Genomic DNA, 23,613 nt, shown 5'->3' on the forward strand with positions numbered 1-23,613 from the left:
CTAGGTCTCTGTTTTCACATTCTTAAAATGGGGATAATATTAATTTCTACTCATAAGTTTATTAAGAGGAGTACCTAAGTTAATATTTATAAAACACTTAGAATGGTGCTTGGCACTATAAAAGTTTTTAATAAATAATGATCAATCAATCCTGCAAGGTAGTCCTTCTTATTGCTCTTTTTCTCACTTTACAGAAGCTTAAGTATTTTTCCCAAATTAATAGTCCTGGTCTGCAAAGTCCATATTTAAGCACAAGCTGCCCAATTTCAAAGCCCACATGCTTATTCACATGAGACATACCTTGTGCTATGTGTTACTGCTTCCTTGCATTTAAGCTATACTATTATTCTAGAACCACCTCTCCAATTATTAGCTATTCACAAGATGCTATCCTAGAAATCTCTTTGCTCTTCCCTACTGGTGAGAATATAGATCAATTATGAAGAGTTGGTAATAATTCATTTTCAGTAATGATTTATATTCCAGAATCTGCTACATTTTGGGAGCTTGGGTACATACGTGGAATTGCCATCATAGCAGGGGAAGACAGATAATAAAACAAAAACATAATAAGTAAATTGCAGAGTCGGGTCATGGATGTTATGAAATCAGAGCTAGAGAGCAATTAAGGGTGATGGGATTGGGGAGGGATTACTACTACTACTGAGAAAATAACATTTGTTCATGACATGAAGGAAAGGTGGGGAGTGGCCATATTAATTTCTGGAGGAAGAGAGTTACAGAACAAAGGACCAGCCAGTGCCAAGACCAGAAGGCAGCAATATCCCTGGGTTATTCTACAAACATTAAGAAAGGCAGTATGGGTGGAGCAGAACACTCAGGAAGAGGATTAAGAAATGAGGTCAGAAATGTAAGGAGGAAGGTATCCTCATAGGATACTGGAAGGACCTTCAGTTTTGCTCTGAATGATGCAGAAAGCCACTGTATGGTTTGAACAGAGAAAAGCATGATCTGATTTATGTTTTTGAAGGCTCTTTCAGGATGCTGTGTCAAGAACAGACTTCAGGGTGAGGATAGAAGCTGGAGCTATTGCACTGATTCAGGGGAAAGAGAGTAAATGGAGGTAGCGAGAATCAGATTCTAAATTAATCTTGAAGATAGAGCAACAGGATTTTCTAATGGCTTTAGGTGAGTCGTTTGGAAATGAAGAAGTCAAGAATAACCCCGGGTTTTGAGTCTGAGCAACTGGAAGGATGGAGTTGCCATTTAACAGGGTGGGGAAGAATATGGGAAGAGCTGAACAGGAGGAGATCAGGAGATCATTGTTTGATATTTGAGATGTGTATTTTATATGCACAAGGATTAAAGAAAAGAGCTTCAGTTAAGGGACTTGGAAGTAAGATCTGGACTAGAAATGTAAATTGAGCATGATGGGAGTTGAGATGATGTTTGAAGCTTGGCGACCAGATTAGAGCACTAAGGGAATATGTACATAGCCAGGCACAAGTACTTATTCTTAACATAAAATGTAGCATGGAAATTCGAGTACTCATTTTATAACAAAATCAATTTAGTTTATGTTAAATAAAAAATTTAAAAAAAAACTCGCTACATTTTTTTTTCATTTTCGACAAGAGTAAGACAGTAAAATAGAGTGTTAAGGGTCTGGACTGGTTTGCTAGTTAAATGTCTGCCTTGTCCATTTCTAGCTTTGTAAACTCTGAATGTGTGTTTTAAGTTCTTCAAGCCTTAGGCTTCCCACCTGTTACGTGGCTATGATTGTTGTAGGATGTTTGTCAAGGAGCACAGGCTACCATCACATAATCATTATTTAGACCATTATCAGATGCTTGGTAAGAAATTAATATTAACCATCATCATCATTGTTATTATTCTTTTTGCTGAAGGTACTGTAGTTTTATTACAATATTATAGTTATGCATAGTAGTTGGGTTTATTTTGACAAAATCATACATGCATGGAATTCAATTTACTCCATTTTAGTCCCCATGATCCTCTTTTTCTTCCCCTCCCCTACCCATTCCCCCTCTATGTGTTCTTGAATGTTAGAACAGTCAGTGTGCTTTGAAATCACCATCTCACACCATCGCTGAGGAGTTGAGAGAACTAGAGTCAAAGCTACTTGAATATGCATTTGCATCCCACTGAGTATATAAATATTAATCAAGCATGACCTCTTTCTAAAGGAGCTGTCAGTGTAGCTTTCATGTTATCACCCATAATAAAGATTTCCCAATATTTGGGGGTGATTCAGACCTGGGGATTTGGGGAAAGTCTTAAAGGAAACAGGGAAAGTCAAGTGGAAAGAGGAACAACATTCCATGCAGAGGGTCCAGCAAGGGGATGAGACAGTCTAGCCCAGTGCACAGGTTAAGCCCAAACAGATTGGAGTTGTTAGAGCACAAAGGGAGTAGCAGAGAGGCCATGGGTAAGAAGGAGGCCAAAGAGGAGCCAAACAAGGAGGACCTTCTACACCATTTTGGTGAATGTGGGGTGGCTTCAAGTGGGCAGGGAGGAGTCATTAAAGGCTTTTAAAACTGCTTCATCAGATTGGGATTTTTAGGTTCATCATTTTGGAGGCCAAATGGAGTATAGATCAGGAGCTATTAAGCCTAAGGGCTGCTTCAGTTTTCCGAAAGAGAGGTGATATCCTAAATCAATATTGCATTGGTAGAGTTAAAGAGAAAAAGATGAGTATCAGAAATGTTTTGGAATAAAAGCCTTTCATAACTCAGTGATTATACCTGCTTTGTCTTCCTCACATAAGAAAGCTGATGGGGAAAAAAAAAAAGATATTTTTAAACACAAAAGTGTGAATTTTCATGCTAGAAATCAGATAGAAGAGATCTATTCTCCAAGGATGATCTGTTTCTTTTTATTATGTTTGGAGAAATTAATAAGGTCTTTGAGTTCAGAGAGGTTGGAAGGATTAGCAAGCCTCCACTCCATTTAGCTCAGATTGCCAGAGCAAAACAGACCACCACAGCTGAGGCCCTGGAGGAGAACTGACACTGAGAGATAAGCCACCCCAGGCCAAAGCCACAGCCAGTAACTTTCTCCAGATTACAGCAATTTGAGGTTCAGCCAACCCCAGGGTTTAGAAAGAACTGGAGGAAGGATGTGTGCTTCCATGATCTGATAAAGGAAAGATTGAAGTTTGACTTTGGGCAAGCCACTTATCTTTTCTGAGATTCAGTTTCTTTACAAAAATGAAATGATTGGACTACATGAGCTTTACATTTCTTTTTCACTTTAAAATATATGATGCTTTGAAACTGTATTTAGGAAGAACATGACTCAACTGTATCTTAGGCATTTATGCATTAAAAGTCAGACCAGAGCTGGACACAGTGGAGCACGCCCGTAATTCCCTGGCTCTGGAGCCTGAGGCAGGAGGATCACAAGTTCAAAGCATCAGCAAAAGTGAGGCGCTAAGCCACTCAGTGAGACCTGTCTCTAAATAAAATAAAAAATAAGGCTGGGGATGTGGCTCAGTGGTCAAGAGCCCCTGAGTTCAATCCCCATAACCCCCTACCAAAAAAAAAAAAAAATCAGAGCAGAGTAGTAGCTTCAAAATTTGTGAACTTTGAAATGTTAAATAATTCTCATCCATTTTCAGTTAACACCTAGAATTCTTTATTCTAAGCTTAAATGGTTGGAAAGAGTATAATTTTTAGCAAGTTGTTTTTTTAAAATTCTGTTTCCATTTAAACTGTGGAGCTGCAGATTTACTTATTTAATAAAAATGTCTATCACACAATCTGGTTGGCAGAGGCTGTCCTTACGGTTAAACCATTGACTGAATCAGACTAGCTTTCTATGGAAAGGAGTCTTTTCTTAACTTAGATAAAGGTGGTTAAAACATGTCACTGGATAGCCTTTTTCTCAATTCTAACACCAATGGAAAACAGATAGATGGTGGTGGTGGTGGTGATAGAGAACAGGAATGGGGTGTAATTCAAGGTTCCCTACATGAGGTTCATTCTGGGATTAAGTATAAGAGAGCAGCATTTCTCAGGGAAGCTCTTCCTTGGCAGAGGGGGGAAAAAAGGATAAGCCTGGCCACCAGAGCACATGTCTAGTAAGAACCGTGGGCAAGCGTAACATAACAAAGGGGCAAAGTGCACAACTCCTACACTCTTGGTGAGGTGGGGAGGCAGGGAAAGAGTACATAGGTTGGAATAATCTAATATACTATAGTAAAAGAACTGTATAGAAGCACATGCATGTTCACATATAGAACAAGGGATGCCAATACAACTAAAATAAGTAAGGGGTAGTTTTATATTTTGAAATTAGTTTTTACCTGGCCCTTTGATTCTTTTGATAAGCCCTTAATTGCATCTTTGAATACACATACACACATGCAAAGTAATAAGTGAAAAATTAGAGTGGCCAATATAGGATATCTGGTCCTAGGCATAAAACCATATCACCAGGAGCCTGTCATGCAAACAAAGATTATAAAGATCAGATCTGTTTCATTAATGAACATAAAATGAAGTCAGCATTCAGATTTACAATTGTAACTGATAGAGAGCAATAAGTGTAGATAATCTACAGTGGTAGATAATCCCCAAAGTCTTTATAGTGACTTAAGATTTGATTTTAAGACTTTGTGGTCAGCAAGATTTAACTAGAGCAATGTTAAAATTCCATTACTTTGCATTCCCAGAACAGACATCCAGTCAACAAGGACAGGTGGTCCAGAATTAGGATTTGGTTGAACATAATTGAAAGATGATTTAATGATTAAATAAAATAATATTTGCAAACAGTTTTGCAGAGGTCTGGGGACAGAGGAGATGCTATCGGGTATTTCTCCCATATCCTTTGTTTTTCTCACTTATCAGCTGAACAGAAAACATCATGTTCCTTAACCAATTTCTTCAAGTGGCTTGTTGGGTCATAGAAATAGAAAAAAAAAACATTTGGTTTGAACCCAATTTTGTTTTTCTTTTAATTAAAACTATACCTCAACTCTTTTCAGTTGTTTGCACTGTTCCTAGTTGATTGGAATAAACTGTAATTCCCCTGGTAGCAAGAATATGACATTTAATTAAATCAGCAGTGTACCAAAACATTTGTTCAGCTGCAGGTTTATGTTGTTTTTCAGCAGATCCAAGTTATTTTTGCACTTTATGTCCTAGCCTGTTAAATGTGCAGTTTTGTAAATTTAAATGTGTACTTTTCATAAACATTTCTACAGTATTCCTTTGAGGGTTAAGATTTTCTGATAATTAAAAATAATTGTAAGTAATGCTTAATTAAAACTACTAGCTCTTCCTATAAATGGCAAGGAAAGTAAATTTTAAAGATGCCTTTCAATTCTGTCTATATGTAGATGTTCTTTGACTTATGGTGAGTTTATATCCCAATAAAACCATTGCTAAGATGAAAATATTATGAGGTGAAACTACTTTTAACTTACCTATCCTGCTAAATTGTATCACTTTAGCCTGTCCCATCTATGACATACTTAGAACACTGATATTAGCCTCCATTGGGCAAAATTGTAAGTCACAAAGCCTATTGTATACAAAGTGATGAAGATCTCACATATTTTATTGAATACTGCACTGAATGTGAAAAGCAGAGTGACGTTCTGGATATGCCTTCACCCCTGTCATTCAGGTTGAGAAACTATAAGTGAGGTCATCATAAGTCAAGGACTATCTATTGTTGATGTGGTTTTTTTTGTAATAAGTAAACCCTTTAGGATCTAGCAACAGTGTAAAAAATGTGTTATTTATAATGAATATGGCATTAGATATCATTGTACAGGGTTTTTTAAGTCTAAAACCATCCATTTCTAAATATCACAGGTTTTTCTGTCTCCATGCATAAAATACTCCTATGTTCATAATGAAAAAAATATTAATTCATGCAGTTTTGTTTTCTAAATGCAGCAATAGTGCAATATACAACCAGAACTACTCACTAGTTTCCTAAAAGTAGTCTTACAGGATGTCTTAGCGACTGTGCCTTCACATGACTTGTACCCTCATGCAGATGTCTAACATGATCTCAGCTTGGCATTGCAATTTCACTTTGTGAAATGAGAGCAACCAGCAGGCAAATAACATAGGCATGGAGACATCAAGTAAAATTAAGTAGATCTTTATTTTGTTAGTAGTAATATTTTGAATGTACTTAGCATTGTTTTGTTCTCCACATTTCACTTGGGTTGCTAATATCTTCATTTAATAGCTCTTTATATATCAGAACACCTATTTGTATCACTTACATATATTGATAGCAGTCTGAGAGTAATACTTTTTTTTTCTGGAACTAGCTACAAAAATAAAAATAAATGTTGTCCTGATTGGCTAGCAACCTAGGTAGAAAAAAAATAAAATGTGTGTGTTAATGATTCTAAGACATCTCTACTTTTGTCTTTCAACAAATTTAAATTATCTTAAAAATAACTGAAGAAAATATTTCATTAATTTTGCAAAAAAATCATTGTTTTTACATTTCACAAAGGGAAAACAGTTCTACTTGTTGGAGATTGTCTCATTCTGTAGAGTTCAAGCAATGTAACTGTTATTCTGTGTAGAAATCTTCTACACAGGAAGGGAAGGAGCTATAATTTTGGTTCCTTTAGATACATAACTCTTTTATGGTATTTGCATGTCCTTATAATTACTTTTTTCTAACATTTTTTGGAATTGTTGATTTTTATTACACAAAACAAAAATATTTGCAAGAGGGATCTATAATATTTTATGCCACATTGAAAAATTTAGAAGCATTATTATATTTTAAAACTTATACTTCCCTCTCTTTCCTATTTGCAGCTGTACAAGGATCAAGTGTTATTTTCCGAACAGTGGAGGTCACGTTACATAAAGAAGGCAACACCTTTGGTTTTGTAATACGAGGTATGTGACGATTAGAACCATCAGAAATTCTTGGAGAATTGGGCATGATAGATTGGGAGTTTACAGGAACATCATCCCCCCAAAACTGACGTTTTCATTGTATTAAGTTACGTTTTAATATTTGAACCCACTCTTCTTTAAATAAATAAAACGATGGGAACTGAAGTGGAGTTCAAATGATCAGCATTATTTTAGTCCACTATACAGAACAAGCAGCCAGTGTTTGTAAACCTTGTCATACACAGTCATGCTACTGATCTGTCACTTTTCAACACATCTTTTTCCTTTCCCTTTTCTATATCACTGAATCAAAAATGTTGATGAGTTGGCTTGAGTTGATTTAATACATAAGGATTAACCAAGTTCGTCTAAATTAATTTCTCTAGAAATACATTTTGTTATTGTAGCTTTCTAAAAATGGATTTAAGATGATCTAATCCCTTGAGTACCTGTGTGCATCAGCTCAACTCATCTTATTATGGGATGGCATTGATAATAAAGATTTCAATTGACTCCAACTTTTCTATAAAATTATTAATTCTAAGCTGTGATTCTGATTTTTATTATTCTGTTTTTCTCAATAGTAATTTCATCCCTATAATACTATGTCTTTATTAACAGCTCTCAATTCCTTATGTGACAATGAGGTTCAATAGAGAACTATAGAAGCATCGGGAATTTGTTAACATACATTTCTTGATTTTTTTGTTGTTACCTATGACATTCTGTACTTCACCAGAGTAAAAAAAATTATAAAAATTATTGAATTAACATTTAGCATCTTAACAAATATACATGCATCAAAGATTAAAGGAGGTGTGTTGGCTTGCATAGACTTGTCGTAAGTGCTGAGCTTTAAACGTTAGGTCTCACTATGGACCAGTCAAGTAGCAAATCAATCAAGCAAATATTTTCAAAGGATGTATTGATGTCAGCATAGATATCAGTATGATGGAGTCATAAGACAAGATCTCTTTCTATAGGAAAGTCCAGTGAATTTAAGACACAAACTGACAAAGTACCCACGTGTGTCATCTGTTTTTGCAATGTAAGTGTGTTCTTGAATCACAAGCATACAAACCTTATTATTGAAAGGATGCAGCAAAAATTACTGGTGTTGCAAGTGTATATCTCTAGTTATCAGGTGGCTTATAGCAAATCAAATTGCCAAGAAAAAAGCCAAACCAATAGCAATTTATCATTAAGAAATAGGAAGAGAAACAGCTGAATTCTACAACCACCTCAAGAAAACAAATGATGTAATATTACCAGAATATTCCTTTCATACTTTTCAGGAATTTTAAATATCTGTGTATACGCACAGGAGTTTTATAATATGAGCCTACAATACTGGCTTGTGCATAGTGGCACTCAATAAATGAATGAATAATTAAATATTGCCTAGATTTGTGTGAACTTCAGACTGCTTGGCATTAATCTGATTTTAGTGATAATAAACAAGTTTAGTTGATGAGTACCACATTTTTTAGGCTTTAATAACTTTGTTAATACATTGGTAAAACAAAAGTTCATAGAATTTTGTTTAATTTCTCAATGTGAATCAAAGAAAGACTTATACTTTTGGATCCTTTTGAGATCCATCTCTAGAAGGTTTTTCCAGCTCAACAGATGGCCACTATCCATCCCTTAAGAATCATTGGTTAATCAGATTGAAAAGATACAGCCAGGCATGGTGGCACACATCTGTGATCCCAAAGGCTCAGGAGGCTGAGGCAGGAGAATCATGAATTAAAGCCAGCGTCAGCAAAAGCGAGGTGCTAAGCAACTCAGTGAGACCCTGTCTCTAAATAAAATACAAAATAGGATTGGCATTGGGCTCAATTGTCAAGTGCCCCTGAGTTCAATCCCCAATACAAAAAAAAAAAAAAAAAACAGAAAAGGTATGGTGGGTAAATATTAGCATGACTCTTAAGACATTTTGGCATGGATGGGATGTGAGCTACTCTGAGATCAAGGGAGATTACCAGGAAAATCAGGAAATGGAGCTGATAGCACAGAAGGAGTCTATCTGTTTAGTGCTGGAGAATTACTTCATAACCTGATGGAATAGAACTTTGGATGTTAAAATAAGCTTTTAGATGGTGAACGGACTTATTTTTCTAATAACATAAGTGACAGATTCTAAACAATAGAACTTGTACCCATAGGAAAAAAAAAAAGTGATGCTCTGGCCTGAACATAGGAGATTTCAATTTCCATTCATTAAACACATTCCATAAGAAACAAGTAAGACCTTTGAGGCCATTGTTATATGTAAGAAGGCAAATTTTGCATGTTTTCTTCCCTACGTCAATAAATATTCTGCAGTTTCTCAGCTGGCATTTTGTAAATGAGCTTTTCTTAATGGCAACAATGAACTTATTATTATTATTATTATTATTATTATTATTATTATTATTATTATTATTATTTAGGGGGTACAAGGGTACCTGAACTCAGGATTACTTAACCACTGAGCCACATCCCTAGTCCTGTTTTGTATTTTATTAGAGACAGAGTCTCACTAAGTTTCTTATCACCTTGATAAATTGCTGAAGCTGGCTTTGAACTCACAATCCTCCTGCCTCCGCCTCCCAAGCTTCAATGATGAATATATTTTAAAGCTGTATTCCTTTTCTTTGCTAGGGGGAGCCCATGATGATAGGAATAAATCTCGCCCAGTTGTGATAACATGTGTTCGTCCTGGAGGGCCTGCTGACAGGTAAACTTCATCTTTCTGTGTTATTGTCCAAAACAGATTAAATAGAGTTGGAGACTTTGGCATAGAATTTGATTTATAGAATTTGGAGAGAATAGAAAAGATCTCTTAGACATCTTTCATAGCAAAGATAGATATTACATAAATATGTTAGAATGTGAAAACTAAAAGAATTTGAAATAATAATGTTTGTCTCTAGATTCGGCATTTAGCATACTTTATCCCCGGCAAGTAACTTGGTTCTGAGCTCAATTTCCTCCACTGTAGACGTTGACAATAATACCTGCCTTTTGGGTCTGTTACCTTTTATCAAAGGTCTGAGATGCATGGTTCCTTCAGGGGGGCTTTCATATAGGAGGGACTTATGACAGGCATCTGGCCCCTCAACTGCTACCCTCCTGACCTGGAGGCCTAGATTGGTTAAGTCACATGCCAGCTATTAAGAAGAACCAGGTCATGGTTGTTTGATTTTTGTAATTATTGGCATTCTTATCACTATTGGTATTATCTCTAGATAATGACATTCATGTCAGAATGGAAGTGACTTTTAGCAAAATGGAAGGAATTTTGCCAGGAAGTTTTCACTTCCTTCAATTTCTTTTCCTTGAGAATTTGAATATGTGAAAGACAAGTGCCTTCAGCCTTCACATCATAAATCTTGTTGGGTCCCAGGTAAACTCACAGTTTAGGTGTCTCTGGACATACTTATCTCTATATTATTTTCCCACAGTAAAAGTCAACTGCATAATGATGGAGGAACACACTCCTGCCATGAGATATCATTGCAAGATGGGAGGAAAATCTGTCTCTCTGTTTCAGACCAGAGAGAAATAGAAATTATAATAATAAATACAATTTATTAAACACAGACTGTGTGTCAGGAACTGTGCTAACTTCTTGGCCAACACTGCCTTATATTTTTAGCCTTAAAACCATCTTGTGAATGAGATATTTTTATTGTATCTCAGCTGGCCAAATGGAGGGCCCAGATGGTTAAGTCACGTGCCAGCTATTAAGAAGAACCAGGATACAAATTCAGGTTTATTTTCCTCAAAGCGTTTGCTGTCGGCTCACTTTTAAGAAAGATGATATTTCATATAAAGAGAGAAGGGAGACACTGTGCTAGGGTATATGTGCCTTTGTAAAGGATAGCACAAAGTTAAAACCTCCAGGGAAGTTTTGCCTTTTTCTTTCTCATTTCTCTCTTAGGAATTGTTCTTTCTGATGAAAATAGACATCTGTTCATTTCTTATCAACATTTAGTGTTAGGGTTAACAAGAATATCAAAAACAGACCGTAAGTTTGTGAGCAATACATTATCAAATTAGCTTAGGAGTCAAGGAAACCTAAGTGTTAACGATAAAGACTTAAGAGTCAAAATACTTAGTTGCCCAAGAGAAAGATGTCTAAGAGATCTTTTGGGTAGGGAGGCTGTAATCCTGAAGGCACCCTGGTTCTGCCTCTATCATGTCACTAACATCCCTGGTGTCATCTCCCAGTGTCTGAAGACTGGTCACAACAGGGAAAATACAATTTGCCTTCTTCTTCCCAGAAATATGAGACTGAATTCATTTATTGATTGCCAAACAGCCTTATAAATCATTAGGGAAATTTACAGAGTAGTGCAATTTCTCACCAGCTTTCCCCATTCCACTTGGGTTCACTGGTAATAAATTGAATGAAATTAAGAAGGCTTTTCTGCTCACCTGACTTCGGGAAAATAGGTGAATGCTATTTCCTGGGTACTAATAAATCAATTTTAGACTTTCAGGCAAAAACCTAGAAAAGAAAAAAATATGCCTTTCTTACTTTTGTACTCAAGACTTAACTCTGAGTAACTAGATTACCCGCTAATGTCTGGTTATCTTCTCATTACTGATTTTTGTATTATAGCAATTTTCCTTGCAGGGCTTCCTCTTTACACTCTTATTGTGATACCTGAGGCTTACAAAGAGTGCAAATGGGATGGATGGCAGTACATGTGTGGAAGAATGGCTTTGGCTAAGTGACTATTAATACTAAGCATTATGCTACATTAATCAAGACCTTGCCTTTATTTTCCCTTTAGAGAGGGCACTATCAGACCTGGAGACAGGTTGCTCAGTGTGGATGGAATTCGGCTTCTTGGAACCACACATGCTGAAGCCATGAGTATTCTTAAACAATGTGGACAAGAAGCAACGCTGCTGATAGAATACGATGTCTCAGTAATGGGTATGTTGGAATCCCAAGCATGTGCTCTCTTAAGCTCTAGATCATGTCGATGTCCATCCCTGAAAACCCACTGTACATAAGTGCATATTTTTCGGCCCTCCTGGAGCAGACAGAATTGCATCAATACTCTATCATTGTAGTCTGAGTTCAGGAAAAGGTGTGCTACTTTTCAATGGTGTTGAGTAGAGTTCTCATGTTCTATAATAATGTCTCATTCTGTGGGTGTCTCTCATCCAGCAATCAACTGTTCTGTATGGATTACCCTTGGCAGCAAAGTATCTTTCCCCTCCAAAATCACAAAAAAAAATAGTGTTATTAACTAAAGGATTGCTACTGTCGATTTTAATATTTGGAGACTGGCAGCAGTGGGAGATTCTTTTCCTTCTTATGTAACTTTACAACCTGAAACCAGCTAATCAGAATTAATAGAAATGATCATTTATTTCATGTTAGACTCAAAGACAAGAGAAAGGAAGAGCACATATAGCAACATTGATTAAAATTGAAAATTAAATGCAATGTTTTTTTTTTCATTAAAAGGGAATTCTAATAGAAAGGGACTACTCCTAAACTCATACAAAATTAGCAAAATGTTCTAATTTGGCTTCTAAATGTTTGGAGAATCAAACAGGTGTGTGTGTGTGTGTGTGTGTGTGTGTGTGTGTGTATGTATGTATGTATGTATGTGTGTGTGTGTGTGTATGTGTGTATGCATATTCTGAGGAAGAAAAATAATGAAGGAATGGATTTGACCTGGAAATTGAAACTTAAATCAATTTGTTGCAGGTAATCCTGACAATTATCAGACTTGATTATGTGACCTGGCTTTGCCAGCCAATTTTATGCTGATAAAATATAGGAAAGAAAAAGAGACTAATTCTATAACTGCAAACCCCTTTATGTCCTAATCTATATGATTCATATAGAACAATGTCATTTGAGAGTATTCATAATCTGTTTGCTGACCTTCAATGTCTTAGAGAGGTATGAAGTTTTCTGACAAGCATAAAATCTGAGATTTAAGGAGTTTTTAGCATGGCAAATGGTGTGATATGGTCTTGACATGAAATTTTCACAAATCAATGTTCCCTTTTTTACTTTCCTACCTTCCTTTGTCTTTCCTCTTTTGTTTTCTCCCTTTTCCACTTTATTTCTTTTGTTATATGGTATTTGAATTCGATTTTAGTAGATGATTTTGGTTTTGTTTTCAATGCTTCTGATCTCCAGTTATTGATTGAACCAAGTCACTTGATTTTCCTCTGCTTTCTTTGTCAAATGGGAACTAACAATGCCTATTTGCAGGGGCAGTTATGAAGATATTTTAAATGTGACAAATAATTAACATTAAAAAAACAAATAGATGTTGGACATATTTAACTCATTCAGTCTAAAAACATTTATAAGCTAAATGGCAGGTATCAAGAATGCAGAAGTAATACACAAAACTGACCTGGTCCTTACCCTTTGAGGACCGTAAGAAGAACAGCAAACAAGAATATTGCCAAGTAACAAGCACTCATGAAGTTTAGTTATTATGAAGAGTATGGGCAGGATTCTGTACTAGAGAATAAGGGTAGACACAGGTAAGGATTGGCAGGTGTTTTAAATAGAATGACAGACTAAAAACCAAAGCTGTAGTAGAAACCATATCCCATACTGAAGACAACAAATATCTGAAAGGTCTGAGCATTACACTTCAGAGAAAAGAACTCCCCTTCTGAGATTAATACCATATCAAAGGAGTCTGAGTTCATGTTTCAGCATTGCCAAGGTTCTTTCTCCAACTCACACTCACCCTCCAAATGACACCTGGCAATCTTTACAGCCCAGTGTTTCCATTTAGCCCCTTTAATGTAAGGATAGGAAGGAAACTCCTTGAGTTCCTCAAGGTGGCTGGATATAAGATCAGCATACAAAAATTAGTTTTGCTTTTCTGTATTACAGCCAAAACCAGAAAATTAAATTGTTAAGATACTTTTATAATAGCACTAAAATCATAAGTTTCTATAAGAAACAGATCTAACCCAAGTTGTTTGAACCCATTATACATATACACATGCCACAGGCCGGCTGCAGCAAAATACCCAGGGGGTGACGAACAACTTCTGTAGATTGATACAGCAGGAATGGGAGCCGTTTATTGTAGGACAACAGAGGTATTTATACATTTTTGCACAGCTTATCTTAATTAGCATAAACTAGATACATCAGTCAACCAATAAGAATCTCCAAACTTAATGGCTCGCTTTTGTTACTTTTCAAACCACTCCCTCTGGCATTTTGCCAGGCACCATCCAGACTTGTTTATGAACTCTAACATTCCCCTGGCAAAATACCAGGTGTTATTTTGACTTGTTTACAGACCTTAACATACACATATACACATTTATATACATAAAAGAATACTTAAATACCTGATGATCTAGATCATGTTCTTAGATGGGAATGTTAGTATCTAAAAGATTCAGTTTCTATCAAATATATCCATAGATTCAATTTTATTCAAAATCTCAAAAAAAATGATCTTATAAGAAGAGTTATAAGAACAAGCTGTTTCTAAGATGATAGAATGAATTTGACCTGACTTTTCCTATGTTTACATATGAATACACAATCAGTGTAACTCCACATCACGTACAACCACAAAAATGGGAAGTTATCCTCTATGTATGTAGTCAAAATACTCTCTACTGTCACATATATTTTAAAAGAACAAGTGAAAAAATTAAAAAGAATAAGCCATTTCTATAATGTACATGGATTTAGAAAAGGGAGAAGGGACATAAAGCCAAAATGTTTTTGAGACCATATGAAGGGAGAGAATCTTTTTCTACCCAATATCAGGTCTCATTCTAAAATTGTGCCTTTGAGTTTATGCAATAATAACATGGGGTAATAGAGAGACTAGTAGAAGAGGACAGCATGCCTAGAAACAGACCACTGTAGATAGAAAACAGAAGTATGCTTATACAACCCTGGGGAAAATTTGAACTAGCCAGTAAATGATGCTGAGGCAATTAATTAGCCACATGACAAAAATGATATTACATTCCTACTTCAGGTCAGGCCCAAAATGAATTCTATACTTACTTATTTAATCTCCAACAGATTGCTATCATAAATAACTTTAAGGAATATTTTTATACCCAAATCTTTGTCTGCATTTATGATTTTAAAAGACAAATGGTATATTTGTTTTATACGTAATTTCAAATTGTTCTCCAGAAAGTTTGTACTGTTTTACATTACTATTGGCAACATTCAAAATGAACCTATCTCAGTAGAGCTTGTCTACATTGAATATTATCATTTTTAATATATCTTATTGTTAGAAGAAATTCTATTTTTGTTTACACTTTTAAAATAGTCTAGTCAGGTGAATAAATTTTCATATGAATCCTAGTCATTTTCGTTTTCTATTGTCTTTTTATGTCCCTCATTCATTTTTCTATTGAAATTGCTTTTAGTTTTTTATTATTCTGTATTAACTTACATTGACTATTTTTATGTTAAGGACACTAGGTATTAGTTTTTTGTAAAAACTTTTCTCAGTCCATAGTTATTTATGGATTTGTAATCAGATACTCTCCATCACACTCATGGAAAGCTAAATAGACACAAATTTTTCAGTAGTAAGCTTTATATCCTACCTCAGACACAAACTCAGTAATGTCATAGGAGTTAGTTATGTTTCTCAGATTTTCTTGCCTGAGATGGACTCTCTTTACATCATGGCAGAAAGACCTTATCAGCCACAAGTCTACTTATCTTGAGAGTTCATGATGGCAGAGAAAGAAATAAGATCAAATTTCTCAGTGATTTTCAATGACTTAGCTTGGGGCAGATACTGACCACTACTTTAACCACTGTGTCCAGAGATACTGTGCACTCTTTACTCCTGTGGTAGGGGAGTTTCCTTTGCTTCATGTCTTCACCAGTATTTGGAATTCTGTGTCCATTTCATTTTTAACCATTCTGATGGGCATGTGGTATCTCGTTGTGAATGTGGTGTACATCCCCTAAATGAATAACAAAATGGAATACCTTTTCATTTGCCAGTAGGGCATGCTTTTTGCTTTGATTTACTTTTAGTACTTTCATTTATTTACATGCTATTATGAGAACACAAATTATCTCCTGGGAAGCGTTGTGTATGTGTGCACGTGCATGTGTGTGCATGCAAAATCGATATCAATATTTCAACCCTGGAAGTACATATATTTTTAAATAAATCTCAGGTCATAAATTTTAGAAAGTTCAGTGATCTGTTTTGAAAAAGCTATTGGCACTATTAATTTTATTAAGTAAAGCTGAATTTAGTCTGATAACATTTTAAGGAAATATGTGGGAAGAATAAGTTTGAAGAAAACAGTAGTTCAATTTTGAATCTGTTAAGTGTGAATTCTTGCTAGAAAGAATATTTGGGAAATGATGTGTTTGGATCATTATATTTCCTAAATGTTCGTTAGAATACTTATTTTGCTTAAACCTTTGCTGAAAATATTTCCAAAATGTTTCTGAGAATGTATGTTCAGTTAGATATTTGAAGCTTTGGTGAAGTTACTTGACAGTTATCTCAGGAACGTTTTCTGAATGTCAGTCCCTAGGCCAGTGTTACAGTATTGATTGGATTTAGAAGATGATATCAAATCTGTACTGACTGGTAACTTGCTCTGAATCTTTAAAAATTACCTGATTCTCTAAAAATTTGCCTTTTGTTTTGTTTTCTTTTACAACTCTTTGTATGGAAGAGCCACAGAAAGCAGTCAATAAAAAGTGGGATTCTTGTTGGGCAGTAGTTGTAGCTCAGAGGTAAAGCACTTGCCTCCCAAGTGTGAGGCACTAGGTTCAATCCTAGCACCATATAAAAACAAATAAAGGCTTACATTGAGTCCATATACAACTAAAAAACCAAAATTTTTAAAAAATGGAATTCTTGTTAGTTGTATTAAACAAAGCTCACTGTTGTGTAATTTAAATGAGCTTTCTTACTAAGAACCAGTTAATGTCTGCAGTGATCTTAGCAGATTTTGAATGTAAACTACAAATTATTGTAGTTGATAATAAAGTTGGACAAATAGCTGTTTCTCCCAAGTGCCCTGAGCTTTCCCACTGTAGTGCCCAATGTCTAGCTTTACCATATGTGGTCCTTTCAAAAACAAGCTACACATTTGTAGGCCCGGATGAAAGCCACTTCCTTGTTGGTTCTGCTGTTACCTGGATCACTATCTCATTTTCTGTCCCTCTTGAGAAGTATCACTTTCTTGGTACCTCTTGAGGAAATTGATATATATTTTTTTTTGTCTTGGTTGCCTGTGTGTTTCTGTTGTGACACTAGGTTCCCCATGTTCTGTGGAAACACTAACCAAATCATCTTTATTTCCTTGTTTCCATGACACCTCACATGGAGCCTTCAGTCACACAGAGAAGGCACTTAATGATAATTGTGAATTGGACCATGTGTTCCCCCATAAATTAGCAATCCTTACGACCAGTCATCATTAAATGGGTGTGTGTAGAATGTGGCAAAACATTAATGATCTTGCTGTATGTTCAAAGAGCAGTTACTTCATGATTTGTGATCCGTCTTACATTGCAGAATGACATCACAAATCCTAAAATCATAACACTTCCGAATCTACCTATTGTATGTTTCTGAATTCCTCTAAGTCTCTGACTCTCCCTTTAACTGTCACTTTCTCTACTCATCTTCAAGCATTTCCTTATGTTTACTTTGATGGTACCAGCAAGCAAAACCAAAGATACTGGAAAAATAAAAGCAAAAACCTTTCTCTAAAAATGCACCCGAGTGGGCTGGGGTTGTATGTAGCTCAGTGGTAGAGCACTTGCCAGGCACATGTGTTCAATCCCCAGCACCACATAAAAATAAATAAAATTTTTACAAAGGTATTGTGTCCATCCACAACTGAAAAAAAAAATGTATTTTAAAAAAATGCCATAGGGTTTTGACATCTTTGTCCCCATTACGTAGATAGTCCTTCCTCATAGGCATTAAATTCTGAGCAAACCGAAAATAGTCATTTCCAAGTCATTGTTTCATCAAGGATGGATTTGGATGTGATGAGCCCTCAAAAGATATGAATATATAATAAAACATATAGATCTGTTATAATGAAACATATAGATCTATTTGTATCACCACAACTGGATTAGGCTATACTTTGCATTTTACTCTTTTGGAATGTTAAGATCAAGATATGAAACTTCCATAAGTGAATTTTCAATCCCAAGTCCCAAGAGTAAATTAGCATTTTTTGTGTTTTCTTCATTGATTTCTTTAAAATAATCTCCGTAAAGCAAAAGGAGTTTTCAAGGCCTGCCAAAGTACTTATAACATAACACATGTTCTTCCTAGAAAATATCATAAGTGGAAGACCAGAGGGTTCCACAAAAAGCCTATTGTCTTTAAATAGCAATAGTCTTTTATTTAGAGTGTTGGTTTTCTAAGATAAAAGTTAGATGTTCTATTCGTTCTCCTTTTTTATATAAAAAAATGAATTTTTGTAGAATACTCTTTACTGTCACCTACATCATTCCTTTTTACAAATACAAACTCAGAGCCACTTATCATATGTGAGTAAGGAATTTCCCTAAATTAGAAAACAGTATGCTTTTTCTTTAACTTTTATTTTGCTAGTTTAGAATAGGGCATGCTTTAAATTTACTTTTGTATTACGGTACAACACAAATAGAAAAGTGCTGAAGTCTTATTTACACAGCTTGTTAAATTTCCACTTGTGTATTCTCCATTCAGATCAGGAAATAGAACATAATTATTATCACCAAAAGTCCCACCATGCCTCCTCCCAATCGCTACCCACTCTGTTCCCAAAATGTAACCTTTGTTTTGACTTGTTAAACCAGAACTTTATTTTGCTGAGCTTTAAGTTCTATATAAATTGAATCATACGGCACATTTCTTTGGTGTCTTGATTCTTTTACCCACATTATGTTTGTGAGATGCACTCATATCATTGCCAATAGTCAGAGTTCATTACTATTATTGTATAGTATTCTATTGTATATAATAATTTTGAATACCTTCCTGTTGATGGTCATTTAAATATAGTCCAGTTTGAGATTTCTGAAATAGTGTTATTATAAGCATTCTAATATATGTCTTCTGGTAAACTACGTATACACTTTTGTCAGATCATACCTAGGAGTGGAATTTCTAGACTGTGTTAACTTTCCATTACAAATACCCAAGATAAGTCAACTTCTAATAGAGAAAAGGGGGGCAGGGTTGTGGCTCATTGGTGGAGCTCTTGCCTAGCACATGTGAGGCACTGGGTTCAATCTTCAGTACCACACAAAAATAAATAAATAAAATAAAGGTATTGTGTCCATCTACAACTAAAAAAAAATTTTTAAAAATAATAAAATAAAGAGAAAGACTTATTTTGGCTCACAGTTTAGAGTTCTAGTCATGATCAGTTGGCCTCATTGCTACAAGACCTATGGCAAAGCAGCACATCATGGCAGAGAGTGCATGGTGGAACGAAGCTGCCCACCTCAGGCCAGGATATGAAAGAGGAGAGGAAATGATCGGGGTCCCACATCCTTTTCATGGCATATTGCCAGTGACTGGGTAGCCTCCCACTAGACTCTATCTCTTAAAGTCTCTGCCATCTCCCAATAGCACCAGACTGGGAACTAAGCCCTTAGTGGGCTTTGGGGGTTTTTCTAGATCCAAACCATAATATAGGCCATAAGTCACATGTATGCTCAATTTTGGTAGAGACCCACAAAGTTTTCAAAGTGGTGGTAGCAGTTGGCACTCCATTAACAGTTTTGCTTCCTCCACACCGTCATCAGCACTTGGTATCGTCAGTCTTTTTCACTTTAATCATTGTAATGGGTGTGTGGTGGTAGTTCTTTATGGTTTTAATATATGTTTACCAGATGGATAAGTATGTTGAACTCCTTTTCAGTATAGGCCATATTCTTTATGATGTGTCTATTCAATTATTTTGATCCATTTTTTTCTATCAGAAACTGTATTGTAGTTATTGGTTAGTATGATTTACATTTTGCAAACACAAGCACTTTTTTGATTAATATGTGTTACAAACTACCTTAACTACTAAATGTAAAATAAGGGTCAATTTGAGGAGATATGAAATATAATGTTCCAAAAAAAAACTTCACCAGGTTGTTTTAGGAAAATTTTTTTCAAGTATTAGACATGCAGAAATCTAGAAGAGGGTATAAAACTTTACCTCGTTTGCTCTCCAGCATTCAAGTAGATGATGCCATTGGATTTTAGGACTGTATTCATTTTCTATTGCTGTGTAGCAAAACACCACAAACTTGGTGGCTGAAAACAATGCCCTTTATTATCTCACAGCTGTGTAGGTGAGATAGGCAAAGTGACAACAGGCTAAGCCCTTACCCAGAGGTCTGGAAAAGAATTCACCTCTGAGCTGATTCATAGTATTAGCAGAATCAGGCTCTGGGAATTGAAGTTCTAAGGTCCTCATCTCTTTGCTGGCTGTCAGTAACAACCACCCACCCCTTTCTTACATGTCCTACTCCATCTTCAAGCAGGAATGGGTGTATTGAGGTTTCCCACATTTAAAATCTCTCCGATTCCCTCTCCTACCTTCCTGTTCTACCACTAACTGGAGAAAGTTCTCTTTTTAAGAAGTCATTTCATTACATTGTGTCCACCCAGACAATTTCTCTTTCTTAAAGATCAGTTATGCCATACAACATGATACACTTCATCAGTGAAACAGAATCTTATTGACAGGATTCTGAGGTTAAGTTGTAGAATCTTTGGGGAATGAATTCAGAAATTCTATATACCACAAGGATTACCTACTGAAGCCAAGAAGATACAAGAGCAGACTAGAAAGAATTGTCAGCTGTTAGAAGTCTAAAACAACTTTGTAGAAATGATCAGCTACTCACTTCAGTACCTAGCAAAGTGTCTGGCATAAGCTCTCAATTACATTTATTAAATAAATGAGTGAATACCTTTGGAGGTTTCCTTTTACCCTTACATCAGTTGCTGCATGTTGTATCATCTTTCCCTGAATATTCTTAAACAAATAAACTGATACAACATCTCAAAACTGTATACATTATATATGAAGTGCATCTAGAATAGGGAAAATCAAGAAAATCAATAATTTTCCATTTTGATGTCAGCTCTGATTAGCTGACAGTGGCCAGCTGAAGCACTATGTTAAGGATTTTGAAGTTTGACCCAACCTCAGTGGACAAGAACATTGTGATCTCTTATATTTTGTACCTGAGTACTACAGGTACATGTGATGACACGTGTAATTATATCCATCTAGAGATTCAAGAGGCACTCCAGCCTCTGGTCCAAAGAACTACTGCATAGGTAATTCAGTTTGAGAGCCCAGCTCTCAAACTAAATTACCTATGCACTAGTTGAAAAATTTCACATGCACATTTGAAAAATATGCACATTTTGAAAAATAAAACCCTTATGATCCTTTTACTGTCACTGTATCTCTTTTCCCTACAACTGCGCATATTAATCCATGGTTTCATACCCTAAAGCACAGGGAGCAAATTGTGGAGGGTGTGGCCACAGGACACGTATTCTTTGGTCTTCAAACTGTTTTTGAAAAGTCAGAGTCATTTTTCAACATTTAAAGCTATAGGAAGAGGAAGGATGAGATGTGTGTCAAGGACAGCAGGAGATGGTCAGTCTACATTTACTGAATCAAGTAGGATGGCAGAGGTTTCCTGCTAGGTACCCTGGTACTACTGAAATAGGCAGTGTAGGGTAGGAGGCAATCTTAGGGACTGTTGAGAACAACAAATTGCATAATTTGATTTTCAGTGTTCTATGGGATATGAAGAAGGAAGTAACAAAAAGAGGCAGAATGCAAAGTTGTAAAGTTTCAGATTTATTACATCAGAAACTACCCTGAAGAAATATATTGAAGGAGAAGAAAAAACGGGCTGAGGTCAAAACTGAAACTTAAGAAAACTGGCATTTAAGTGGTGGACTGAAAAAAGAAGCCTGCAAATCAGACTGAAATCACAGCTTTCTAAGTGTATAGCCTTGGGCAAGACATTCTGCCTCAGTGAACTTCAATTTTCTCAACTTGTAACTTGAGGATGATAATGCATAGTTCACAGGACAGGTAACCATCTTGCATGGCCATGTGGACACTCAGGTTCAACTAAGTACAATAATTCTTAAATCCTGACTTGAAATTTTATTTTTATAAAAAGTAAATTCATTTGTGATGGAAGGCGTAAAGTTCCAGAGTAAAATGCATTTGTATTAAAAAATAATAATAATAAGTCTAAATATCTGGTTACTCTTAACAATTTCACATTACTGGAACCAATACAACCATTGGCCTGAGTTGAATCTGATGCTGTTTTTTTGGATCAGAGATGTTCTTTCCAGTTTGTTCAAGTCATTTCCCTGACACCAACAGCAAGTCCATGTTTTAACTGTCCCCTCAGGCATTTGGGTTTGTGATTCCTTAAATTTCAGCCAGCTTAGCTCCAGACAGTCTGATGGGCACAGTCGCTCAGAAAGAAGGTCTCAACTGGAGATTCTATTCTCAATTGTCCACATTCTTCTCTGCCAACCCTCATGTTTCCCAAAACAGGTAATTGAGGGCTTCTGGGAGGAATGTGAAGATTTGTGGCAGAGCAGCAGAGACAAGAACTGGGATGCACAGCTTAGCTCATTGGCACTAGTGTGGGCTCTCTCTCAACCCTTCTCCTGAGCCTCCTAAGGTTCTGCATTCCAGCAGGAGGTTTGTCACACCCACTCCTGTCTTTGGGCTTTGGGAGGGGGCAGACGTGTCTTGAAGCTCTGCCTATGATATTAGTTGTTAGTTTCTGGGCCTCTAAAGTAATTTGGATTTTAGTGTAAGAGATATTCCTAAACATTTTTTGAATTATTGAGTAACACCAAAAGAATGTAAAATCTTGTAGAATACTATTCAGGAGCTGTTAGAAGCTTAGGTGTAGAAGTTAAGGTGATAAATAATGGTATCAGAGTACAAATAACGTAGATTGATGATTCAATATGCAGATTATCCCTAAAGGACCAACTGATTATAGTTTAGGTGGTATCCTTTGTGATAGAATCAGAGAGGTCTCTCAAGCCTTTTGGACCACTACTCCATATTTGTAACACAAGGTGAGCAGAAGATCATCTCAGAGGTGATACTACTATCTCTTTGAATTTAATAAATTCTCTTAAAAGATTTGAGAAGCTATCACTGCTGCTTTTTTCGTTGATGTAACTGTTAATCACTAACAGAAATGTTATAAAGAAAAATATTTTAAAATAATATTTAACTCTAGTTTAAACCCATTTAAGGTGGTTACAGCTAAAACCACTATCTAAAAAGAGAAAGCTGGTCATTTCCTTGTTAATCACATCAATCCCAACAGTCCCATGACAGTTACAAATTTTCTAAAGATTACTTCCCAACATCCCTATCACAGGCACAAGGCCAGAGTGCTGCTGTGAAGCCATTAACTGTAAGGATTTTGATCTTGGCATTCTGAGACATTTAAGAAATTAATGGAAAGTTGCTTAAAATTCTCTCATTTTCAGACCATATATGATGCTTCTAAAATTAAATATGTTCTTTAAGGGGAAAATTAGCCCTTTAATTTTAACATATTTTAGAAAGATGAAAAGCTGACAACTCTGTCGGGGGCAGTCTCTCTGCAGGGTAAGTTTCTTTGAGGTCATGTACGTGTATTGGGTAGACTAAAATGGCTTTTCCTTTTGAGAACAGTAGCAGGCAGGCATTTCTGTTGACCATAAGGTCA

The 23,613-nt window shown here is 35.8% G+C and overlaps 1 protein-coding gene across 7 annotated transcripts in view; it reads left to right on the plus strand.

Annotated features, from left to right (window-relative positions):
* The window catches only part of Grip1 (glutamate receptor interacting protein 1), a 373,677-nt gene that overhangs the window by 240,307 nt on the left and 109,757 nt on the right, over positions 1-23,613 (plus strand). For all 7 annotated transcript variants that reach the window (XM_077798384.1, XM_077798385.1, XM_077798387.1 and 4 more), the window contains 3 exons: positions 6,783-6,866; positions 9,513-9,588; positions 11,654-11,799. In XM_077798384.1, the coding sequence (XP_077654510.1) occupies positions 6,783-6,866; positions 9,513-9,588; positions 11,654-11,799 (306 nt within the window). The remainder of the gene's footprint in view (positions 1-6,782; positions 6,867-9,512; positions 9,589-11,653; positions 11,800-23,613) is intronic.

The sequence above is a fragment of the Urocitellus parryii genome, chromosome 5 (assembly GCF_045843805.1).
Source record: "Urocitellus parryii isolate mUroPar1 chromosome 5, mUroPar1.hap1, whole genome shotgun sequence".
Classification (NCBI taxonomy): domain Eukaryota; kingdom Metazoa; phylum Chordata; class Mammalia; order Rodentia; family Sciuridae; genus Urocitellus; species Urocitellus parryii.